Source organism: Spermophilus citellus (assembly GCF_964194105.1).
Source record: "Spermophilus citellus genome assembly, chromosome: 9".
Taxonomy (NCBI): domain Eukaryota; kingdom Metazoa; phylum Chordata; class Mammalia; order Rodentia; family Sciuridae; genus Spermophilus; species Spermophilus citellus.
In genome coordinates this window covers 67,985,603-67,997,457 of record NC_138191.1, presented here as the reverse complement: position 1 = coordinate 67,997,457, position 11,855 = coordinate 67,985,603, and the positions used below count along the sequence as shown (strand labels likewise).

Genomic DNA, 11,855 nt, shown 5'->3' with positions numbered 1-11,855 from the left:
GTTGGGGAAAGTTGGTCAATGAATGCTAAGTTACCATTACCATTAGGTAGGAGAAATAAGTGCCAGTGAAATAGTCAGATGTTTGTATCCATTTATAGAATCACCAAAAAAAAAAAAAAAAAAAAAAGGACAGACACAAAAGGAACTATATCATTCATTCGAATTCCATGAATATTACCATTCACCTATTGCATTTCAGGAAAAACCAATACATACTATAACTGTGTGAAAAACATTTATATATATAGATTCTAGGCTCAGATACTTATAAACATGTTTTCACCTACCTGAATGACCAGTGGGGCAGTCAGGTCTTCCAGGCAATGAAAGATGCCTAGAATTTTTGGGCCCACCAATTCTATTTCAGTTGACCATTCCCCAATCACTAGGAAAAGCCAAATCACTCTAGTGAATTTCCAAAATGACCCCTACAGACAGTTCTATTTCAACAGTCTCTCCATCCACATACCCAGTGGCGACTTTCTGTGTCAAATAGCCTTTGACCTGTTGGCACACTCCTCACCTCTCCTTCCTCCTAGGCTCCCCTGTCACTGCCCCCCTGAAATATTCCCTTTCTGTTTTCACCAGTTCCAGCCTGGCAGCTCTGTCCAATTCCTCTCCTCTCTCTACCCACCCCTGCTATCCTTCCTTTTTTTTTTTTTACATAGGCTCTTAAAAACTACCTCTACTAAATAAATGGCTCTCAAAGTATCATTTCTACATGTAGTATCTAAGCCCACATTTCCAACTGCTATTTGGTCATTCACATACAGAAATCCTCAAGTTAAGCACATCCAAAATCAAACTAGTCATCTTCCTCCAAAATCTGTTATTCCACTGGTTGTACCTATTTGTGTGAATGGCAACATCATCCAATTCACGCCATCTAGAAATGGCAAGCACCTTTGATTCCTGTTCCTCAGACTCCACAATCTGCTGATTCCACTGCCCTGTTCTTTTCCCCTTCAAAGTGTCTCATAGCTGCTTCCTTTCTGTCACAGTAGGTCAAGATATCACTATCTGTAGCTTAGAGTATTGTCAAGCCTCCTAACTGGCACTTCCACTGCAATCTGTCTTTTGATACTCCCACGAGCAGTTTCTGTAGATAATAATAGTAGCCAGTACTAACCGAATACTCATGATATGCCAGGCACTATTCTAACTGCTTCCTGTCTTCTTTAATCTGCCCAATCACATCACAAAATAGGAATTATTTTTACTTAAACTGTAAAGATCAGGCAAAAGTGGTTTGTAGAGGTTAAATAACTCAGGTCACAGAATTAACTCAGAAGTGACAACATCAGGATTCAAGTTCTCTTTGGCTTCTAAATGTTTGTGCTTTTCTTTCTGATACAACTTTTTCATATTGCCTCCTGCTTGCAATCTTCTGTTGTGTATTCCCATCCAACTGCCTTTCCCTTCCCCTTGTATTCTTCCAATCCATGGGTACTTCTTTTATTTCCTTATTTACTAAGGATTATTATTATTATTCATTAGCTATTGCAAGAAAATCCTTCACAACAGGCCCCTTTTCTTTCATTGTATCCATTACATCTATCCCCAGCCCTCCTTTTCCCCACCCTCTCTTCCCAGCTGCTAAGAGAAGGGCTACAGAAGGAAATGAATAGTATGGGTTGTTTCCAACTCCACAGGTGTGGATACACAAAACTTTCTGCAACTTTACTTTTTCTCTAACTAAATTCCAGTGTTGCTTTATGGTTCTAACATAATGAAACGCTGAAGTAAAAGTGCTTTGTAAAGAGTGCTGTTGAGCGTTCTACAAATGCAAGGTGCAATTACTCACCCTCCCTTTGCATGTCCAGGGCTTCAACTGAGTTATTTTGTGAGCAACTGAATAGGTGTTTCAAGCAAAGACTGAATGGGGCGAATAGAGAGTAGAGCCCTAAATAATATTGACCCGGGAAATCTCTAGTTATTATTACTGCCAAAGTCCAGCTTAAACTTCAGCAGGGTTATCATGAGCAAGTAAAACAGGAAGCAAATGGGATTACCTTAAAGCCTCCACTTTAAAAATCTCTCTAGAATGCTCCCCCTGACCTCAACTCTCTGGAAGTTTTAAGTTTCTGCAAGCGTCCTCCCTCACATTCACAGGGCCCCTACCAGGGCCCTTCCCTCTGGGCTCTGCACTCGGCTTCCCCGCGCCCACACCTCTCGGACCCCCGCCGGCCCACGGTGGACTACAACTCCCGGCGTGCCGCGCGCGTCCGGCCGGCTGCTCGGGGCTCGGCGCGTGGCGGCCGCCGAGCTCTGCGCGGGGCAAACCTCCCGGCGCGGCAGTGCGGGAGGTAAGTGATGGGCACGTGCGGCGAGGGCCTGGGAACGCGCCCGCCCTCTCCCCTCTCCAGGATGAAAAGAAGCAAAGATCACCACACTGGTGAAAAAAGGAAAAGAAAAAAAGCGCCCCGCCCTCCCTCGTGTCTTCTGTGTGTCCAGCGCTCCCGCAGCTTGTTGCACTCACGGGCGTGGACTCTTGTCACTCTGTCCTGGAGTGGAATTGGGGGCAGAAGCGTGCCCAGTTCCGCAGAGAACCGGGGCGAGCCGGGGGCTGCGGGACCGAGCGTGCAGGACGGGACAGGGTGGAGGCAGAGCTCGCGCCACACCCCCCAAATCCCTTTTCCAAAACGGGCTCCACCGGGGAGTCCCCAGACCAAAGACCTGGCACTGTTTCTCTTTGAAAGTTTCAGCCAGAAACTTTCCACTCTCTTTGGAACGTGCCACACGAGTCGTTTTACTCTCTGCTGGAGGCGCAGGTCCAAGAGGCTGTGTCCTGTCCCCACACCCACTGCCTCTTCTCCAGGATATGCTTCCTTTTCCCTTGAGACGCCCTTCGGGACTCTAGAGCTCGCCCCTGCCCTCGGCTACTTCGTGGAGGAGATCCGGGACAGGGGCCCTGGCGGGTGGCTTCTTTAGTACATAGCTGGCTTTCCATTAGGAGTCTGTACTGCCTGGGGGATGAGTGCCGATCAATAAAAGAAGCCAATGGAGGCACAAATCCCCCTCCCACCCCCCACCCCGTTTGAGTGTACTTCCAAATGGGCTCATATTTTCTGCTCCAAATCCCTGATGCCAGGACCTCCAAAGTTATTTTAGCACATCGTATAATGTGCTGAATCCTTATTTGTTTGCCCCACCACCACCACATACACACACACAAACATACACTACATACCATGAGTTCTATATCCACACATAGGACACATAACAAACACATATAACACACGATATTTACCGCAGTACACGCATCATACATACACACTGTGTACCTTCAGATCATTCTTGTCATTTGAGAAAAGAGTTAATGTCAAACTGTTTGCCCGCGCATGTGAGGAGGGAGTGGGTGAGTACTAGTATATTTATATTCATAAATGTTAGTTTATTACCAAAGTTAGAAACTCACTGGTAAGTGAAACCTCCTGTTGTCATAGTTTAGAATGCCTCTGTGGCTCACTTTTTTTTTTTTTTTTTTTTTTTATCAAATAGGACTGATTTCTAACAGCACTTTCTGAAACCTAACACTTTGTTTAACTGGCAAACTTTTGAACACAGCAGGCAAGGCGGGAGGGGATGTCCTTTTCTATATGTAAGGGAAAAAAATGCTTGGAAAAGCTTCACAGAATCTTTCCTCCTGTGAGTGTATCTAAGGAAGAATTGGGTGTAACTACATTTTATTTGCCTCTTTCCCTTCAAGAATGGTGAGCCAAGTATACTTTTGTTCTCAGCAGTGCTGTCAGGATACCCTCCTTGTGGCTCCACTGCTCACAGGACTCAAAGTCCAGTTCTCGTCCTTGGATTTAGTTGGAAAATGGTTCAGGAATTTCAGATCAAGTTCAAAAGCATTATGGAATCTTTGTCAAAAGCTCTTTATCTTCATTAGAGTACATGATTTTGAACAGCAGTGGTGACACATCCACCAAAAAAAAAAAATACTAAAAATATTTGAACACTTAAAATTGGTCCCTATTTCATGATTGTTTGCTTTTGCAAGAGGGCAATGGAAAAGATGGGTGAGGAGAGTACTAAAAGTATTTCTCAGCAGTGGTCTTTCAGGAAATTGAAGATTTGTAATCTCATTCCCAGAATAAGTAAGGGAAAAATTTTTGACTTTGCAATTCAGGTTCCAAATTTAGATCATAGTTACTGATCTCCTAATGCCCCTTAAAGATTACTAAAGAAATTGGAGGCAAGCCACTTTCTTCTCAATTCTGCCTGAAGTCTAAACAACATCACAGTAGCAGATATTTTTTTCCAGAATAATTCTGGGAGTTGTGCGTGTGTTCTGAAAAGTTTTGTGCCTATTTTGACCTAAAAGTATCCAAATGTTGATTGGTGTTTATTTCAATGAAGAAGTAATCATGAATGTTTTCTATATGTGTAAAGAACAGTTTTTGTGATTCCTCTCCCCCACCCCCATACACACACAAGTGTTTCCCAGCCAAACCAAGGAACTGTGAGACTGACCAAGGAAACTTATATGGAACTTATAGGTAGACTAGCCTCTCTAGTCTACCCCCCATTTCCTAAATTGGGATTTAGGATGATAGTGGGAGAGACTATGTATTTGGGAGTTGGCAATATATTTTCTTATTTTTATGTGACTCATACACAGTACCAGGTTCTCATGGGCTGTAAATGTTGTTTGCATTTGTTGGATTATGCTTTTTATGTAACTGGGATAAATGAAATCAAACCTCACAGAACTAGTTGTTTTCCTTTTGTAGAATAAGTCTTTGTTTCTGTTTGAGTTTTTGTTGGTTTCACTGGATAAGATGAATGCCAAAATAAAAGAATGTGGGTGTTTTCAGGAGATCTGGTCATCTATTTTCCATCCTCTGTGAAATATGCTACTTCCTGCATAATGAAGGAAAGGGATTTGCTACTGGGCAGTAGTTCCTCATTCTCACAAAGAGATTACTTAAAAGCCAGCGCTAGGAACTTTGTCCTTATTTCTCTATTAGGAAAAACGAGTAAGGCAGGACTCCAGCTTCTGATTGTTCCCTGAGTAGAGCCTGTAAGCCATGGGCTCATCTTATTTTTCCCACAGGGGAGAAAAAAAGAAATAGTTTTGAAACATGGCATTCAGTAAAGACATGTAGCAACCGTGAAGGGGTGGGAGAAAATGAAGAGACCTATTAAGACAGCTTGTTTTTCTTAGTACAAGACAGGTGCAGGGAAAATTCTGCGGGTTTTGGACCCATGATTCATCCACTTCCACTAATTGTGCTGAAGGTAGTTAGCCAAAGTGAACAGGCACACTGTAGCTTTAAAAAGTCAGCCATGAACCAGAAGGCAGTTGGTGCAGCTTGTGTGTGATTCCTAACGTCATGTTGGCTGAGAGCCAGCCTGGTTTTATTTCACTGTGTCAAATTGTACCTCCTTATTGAATTCCTTTGCCAGCCTACTTTGTGAAAGAAAACATTGGGGTTTCTTTGGCTGTTCTTGATAAGCCTATAAAAATATGATATGTTTTAGTTGCTTATAGGTAGGTTTTCTTTTTACTCTTCCACAAAAAAAAAAAAAAAGAAATAGGAAAGAAAGAAAATAATAGTAATAAGACAATGTAGTGTGATGTTGCAGAGTATCATTGTGAGTGTTTTGTTTTGTTTTGTTTCTGAGATGCTTAGAAAATGGTGAATGTGTAACAGTTTCCAACTGAAGTGAAATCCTTCTGGTAGCCTGGAGCAGCAGCACTGCTTCCTGCCTACTCTGTGCCGGTGTGGGGATGTATGCTGATAGCTATGTGTAGATTAATGTTGGTTTTCTTGGCAGAGATCTAAGTGGTTTAGCACCTGGAAGTTTGTGTGTGTGTGTGTGTGTGTGTGTGTGTGTGTGTGTGTGTTTCAGGAGTGAAGATCATCCCACACTTACGGTGTTATTTGTTAATCATCTACTTCTCTAACAGTGATAAAAAATCTTGTGAATATACTAAATGATGCACTTGCCATATCAGAGTGATCCCTGGAGAAGGAGTGCCGAAGTATAAAGTGATTTGAAAGGAAATGTATTTAATTGATGGCTTCAGCTGAATAAGAACAAACCACGTTTCCGGGATTAGTTTTTTCTGTTTTATTTTGTTTCTGGGTTTTTGTTTGTTTTGTTTTGTTTTTCTTTTCTTGAAGCAGTTTTGTTCCTAGCTTTTTCATCGTGTTAATTGCCTATTTAATTGTGGAGGGTTTTCATTTTTTTTCACAGTCCTCATCCTACAAACAAAAAGAGTGGTAGATGTTACTATATCTTCTTAAATGTTTTGGTGATTTTATATAAATTGAATGAGCTGCCTACCCTCGCTTACACACACACACACACACACACACACACACACACACACCAGCACCACCTTTCTGTACTAAGGACGATCTGGCTTTTTTTTGTGTGTGTGTGAGCTTCTTGCTTTACTAACAGCATGGTCATCTCCCAGACTGGTTTTTGAGGCTTTCATTGAGAATATGTGAGGTAGGGGGATACTTGCTGACAAAAGCTGTAAGTGCGCTCCTGCATTACAATGAAAAAAATCTGGGAGTAGAGGGAGTGGACAAAAAAAGAAAAAAAGAAAAATCAATAAAAGAAATCACAGTCTATGGTGGGAGGGGGCAGGAAAAGGGGGATTTTTTTTTCCTCCACTTCGACTCATTTATGAGTTGCAATATCTTAAGTGAAAGCTTGGCACCCAGAGGAAGCTGTGCCAGGTCACACAGCACTTGTTTTGACCAAGGATTCAATTTCATTTGCAAATGCTTATTGTCAAGGCTGGGAGTGCCAGTACAGATGAAAGCACCCCAATTCATCTGTCTCCTTCAGTTGTTTAGGTTTAATCACATCTATCCAATCGCTCAGGGAACTAGAGATTTAAACAAACATACGTGAACTGGTGTGAAGCTGTAAAAAGGAACCATTATGTCTGATTCAGAATATATATTCTGCTCTCACCTTCTCAGAATTAAACACAAGCTTTTCTCCCTTATTGATTAGTTGCTGAAGTAAAGAAACCCTGCAGCCTTCCCATGCTATCTGTTGACATGGAAAACAAGGAAAATGGCTCTGTCGGTGTAAAAAAGTAAGTGAAGCTGGCTTCTGAGTTCTGCTTCTGCAAACAACGGAGGGACTTGGTTTCTATTTTTACAGGTCTTGCTTATCGACTACAGTACACATTTGGGGGGTTGTCTTGGTTTGTCTACACTGGCCACCAGCCTTCTTGGTCTCTTACCCAACTTCAGTTGCATTTTTCTGTATTGCATTTCCAAGGTAGGCATGACTCAGATACCAAAATGGGCACAGATCAGTGTAGCAGTCTATGGAACCAGGAAGATTGAGGATTTCAGCCCTGTATTCCCTAGAAACAAAAACAAAATAAACATAGACTCTGCCTTCCAAGTCTATAGGCTACTAGGATAGGGGCAGAAAATGGAGTTTGATTCTTTTTTCTTCTTCCTTTTTTTAAAAAAATAAATAACCTCCAACTCTCAAAACTGAGAGCTATAGTTAAAGAAGAGAAACGCTTCAGTCAGACTACTAAGTTTAACAACTTCTCTGCCCTGATTTTTTAAACTGTTCCTTGAATGTGAAATATCTCAGTGCCTACCATGGTGTTCTATTTTAATATCTGTTCCCACATTTGAAACTTCTGATTATATTTATTGTGTATGGGTTAAATGCTTGATTTTTTTTAATTAAGAAAATTCAATTGTATTATATAGCATTATATTCTAAATCAGGGCAAAGCTAATTCGAAAGATATCAATGAGTATACTAAAACTGTATATTCATATTTAAGAGTTGTATTGAAGCTTGATTACAAAGAGAAAATAAATTCTGGGACAGTTTTATCTATTTGGTTTAAAATTGTCAATTTGAATATTGGAAGAAACTAATTAAATGTAATCCATAGAAATTGTGATATCTAAATTAGGAGACAGTGTGCTATGTTTATGAATAGAAGCATATTTTGCTTCACAGCAAAATTACATTAAAATTAACTTAATAAATTCTGCTTCTAAAATTCTCATGTAATTTGTATATTAATGCCACACTGCCATGCTTACTCCCATTCTTAAAGTTGAACATAGAGAGATGGAGGAGGAATGAAAGAAATGGATCCTTCTTTATGAGGTAGATGATTGCTGTCCAGTGGTAGTTGTAGCAGTCATGGAAATATTCTGTGCTTGTGATGGCCAAAATGGTAGCCACTATATATTGCAGTTAAGAACTTGAAAGGGGACTAGTGTTAACTGATATACTGAGCTCTAAATTTTGCCTAATTTTAATAAATTTAAGCTAATAACTTTATTGAAATATAACAAATTACATGTGCTTAAAATATAAAATTTGGTAAGTTTTGACATTTGCATATACCTGTGAAACCACTGCCACAGTTATGATAATGAATGTATCCTTTATCCCCAGTTACCTTATAACCCTTTATAATCTCACCTTCTCTTTGCTGCCCTTGTATCCCTGGGCTACCATTGAAATGTTATCACTACAAATTAGTTTGATTTTTCTAGAAATTTGTATATATGTATATATGGTCTGGTGTCTCACTAGAAATAATTCTTTTGTGATTTATTCATGTTATTACATAGTTCATTACTTTTTGTTACTAATATTTCATTATTTGGATATAAAACAGATTAATAACTGTCCATCTATATGATGATAGATATTTGAGTTGTTTCCATTTTTTTAGATGTTACAAATTAAGCTGCTTTGATCTAGTACAGGTCTATTCTGTGGACATATGTTTTCATTTATCTTCCATGGAAGAGGAATGGTATTGGGTAGGTTATGATAGGTGTGTATTTAATTTTTAACAAACTGACAGATTATTTTTCAAACTGGTTGTTCCATACACATTCCTACAGTAGACTGTGAGTACATAAGTTGTCCTATGTCCTTGTGAACTTGGTATGACCAATCTTTTTCATATTAGACATTATATTTGGTATAGGTTTAACTTTTATTTCCCTAGTGACAAGTGATGTGGAGCATGTTTTCATGTGCTTATTTGAATTTCGTATATCTTCTTAGATGTAGTATTATTCAGATATTTTTTCCTCTTTTATTGGTTTATTATTTTTTCATATTTGTTGCATAGAAGGTTTTTATATAATGCTAATACAAGTTCTTCATCATATATAAGATTTGAAAATATTTTCTCCCAGCATGTGGCTTGTCTTTTTATTCTCTCTACAATGTTCTTGAAAGTGCAAACATTTTTTTAGTTCTGACAAAGTCTTATTTATCAATTTTTCCTTTTATGGATTATGCTTTTCATGTCATATTTAAGAAATCTTTGCCTAAACAAAGTCTCAATGATTTTCTCCATTTTCTTATAAATGTTTTTTTATGGGTTTAGGGTTTAGGGCTATGGCTTTTGGGGGGTGGGGGGTAAACAGGGATTGAACTCAGGGGCACTCGACCACTGAACCACATCCACAGCCCTACTTTCTATTTTATTTAGAGACAGGGTCTCAATGAGTTGCAAGCACCTTGCCGTTACTGAGGCTGGCTTTGAACTCTGCTCCAAGTTGCTTAACACCTTACTAAATTGCTGAGGCTCTCTTTGAACTTGTGATCTTCCTGCCTCAGCCTCCAGAGCTGCTGGGATTACAGATGTAGGCCACCATGCCCAGCAGGACTGTGATTTTTGAGTTAATTTTTTGTGAAATATGAAATAAGAATTTAAGTTTTTTTGTTGGTGATAGTAGCTGTTTTTTTGCCTGTGGATATCCAAATTTTCCAGCACCGTTCGTTCAATGCTCCTTCAACTTTATTGAAAAATAATCAATCATACATGCATGGGTCTATTTCTAGACTCTCTATTCTGTTCTGTTGCTTTTCACACACACACACACACACACACACACACACACACACGCACCAACACAACACTGCTTTGATGACTATAGCTTTGATAACTATAGTCTGAAATCAAGTAGTGTTAAGCCACTTAACTTTGTTGGTCTTTTTCAAGATTGTTTGGCTCTTTACATTTCCATGGTAATTTTATATTCAGCTTGCCAATTTCCACAAAACAAACAAACAAAATACCTGCTGGCATTTCAATTGACATTGGCATCAGTCATTTTGGCAAGAGCGGACATCTTAACAATACTGTGTCTTCCAATAAATGAACATGGTATGTTTTTCCAATTATTGAGGTATACTTTACTTTCTCTTAGCAGTGTTGTGTAGTTTTCAGTGTACAGAGGTTACACATTTTTGTCAGATGCATCCCTACATATTTCATGTTTTTTTATGCTACTATAAGCAGTATTGATTTTTTATTTTGAATTTCTAGTGGCTTATTGCTACTATAAAGAAATACAATTGATTGTATTTGATCTTGTGTTCTATAACCTCTAACTCATTTATTATTTGTAATTCATAATAAATTTATAGTTTTAAAAACATAGACAGTTATATTTTACTTCTGCCTCTTAACTATGGATACCTTTTATTTATATTTTCCATTTTTATCACACCAAGTAGAACCAACAGTAAAATATTGGGGAAACCTGGTAAAAGCAGGCATTCTTGTTTGATCCTCATCTTAGTTTTTTTTTTTTTTTTTTTTTTTTTTTTTTGGTACTGGGGATTTAGCCTGGGAGCATTTTACCACCAAGCTACATCCCCATCCCCAGCCCTGTTTTTAAATAATTAATATATTAATTAATTTAGAGACAAGGTCTTGCTAAGTTACTGAGGATATTTTTATTTTGGCCTGGAATTTGCAATGCTCCTGTTTCAGCCTCCCAAGTTGTTGGAATTACACACTTAAGCTACTGTATCTGGCTCATCTTAGTCTTTTTCTTATGTTTGTTCTCTTGTATATATGTCCCCCCCCCATCTGCCTTTAACATTTTTTTTGTCATTTATATTTTAAGCAATTTGATTATGAGACTTGTGTTTCTTATGCTTGGGATTTGTTTTGTGTCTTAGGTCTCTGTGAGGACTTAGTTTTCATCAAGTCTAGAAAGTTTTCAACTATTTATCCACTTATGTCTACATTTAATTACTTGATATAGTTCCAAAATTCACTGAGGCTCTGTTCATTTTTTTCTGTCTTGTATTCATCTGATAAGATTCTATTTCTTTGCATTTAAGTTTACTAACCTTTTCTTTAAAATTTTTCATCCCAACTCAGCACCATGTGCAGGCAGAGGAATGGGAAGTTGTGCACCATTTGGGTACGATGTGTCAAAATGCATTCTATTGTCATGTATAAACTAATCACAACAAATAATAAATAAGTAAATAAATAGTGTTAATATCACCAGATCAGAGCTAATATATAATGGCAAATTATATGTGATAGTAGAATACATAATGAAGAAACAATTTGAAATAACTATGAAATAAGTACACTTATAAAATCTCATCAGATGAGTATGAACAAGTTGAAGAACACTGTCAAAAGATTCTGTAGAAGAAACAGATTATGCTTTTATATGGGAAGGCAGGATGCTATCAGTAGAATATTACACCAGATTAATTTGTAGATTTATCATATAAGCACTTAAAATCCACCAAATAATTTTTGAATTTTGACACGATTATTCTACTCATAAGAAAGTATCATAAAAATCATTATCACTTAATTATTTCAAGTATGCCTAAATTCTTCTAGATTAAAAGCAGGATAAATGGAATCTGTTACTTTGTTTAGAGGCATAATTTATAATTAAATTAAACTATTCAGATGTGCTTGCTGGCTTGTGTACTTTACTGGATCATATATAAACCAGTAAGAAAAGAGTTAATTCTCTCTTAAGTTATGTTTATATGTATGTGTGTGTAAGGATTTCACTATCAGTTATCTTTGAATGTGCATTTTAATC

At 38.2% G+C, this 11,855-nt stretch overlaps 1 protein-coding gene across 4 annotated transcripts in view; it reads left to right on the top strand.

Moving 5' to 3' along the window:
• The first annotated feature begins 2,154 nt into the window (after positions 1–2,154).
• The window catches only part of SAMD13 (sterile alpha motif domain containing 13), a 58,291-nt gene continuing 48,590 nt past the window's right edge, over positions 2,155–11,855 (top strand). The window contains exons 1-2 of one of the 4 annotated variants that reach the window (XM_081308552.1): positions 2,155–2,306; positions 6,988–7,072. In XM_081308552.1, the coding sequence (XP_081164678.1) occupies positions 7,020–7,072 (53 nt within the window). In that variant the 5' untranslated portion in view covers positions 2,155–2,306; positions 6,988–7,019. Of the gene's footprint in view, positions 2,307–3,322; positions 3,359–5,404; positions 5,501–6,353; positions 6,472–6,987; positions 7,073–11,855 lie in introns of those variants that run through there. The other 3 variants (XM_081308553.1, XM_081308550.1, XM_081308551.1) reach the window with 3 other exon arrangements.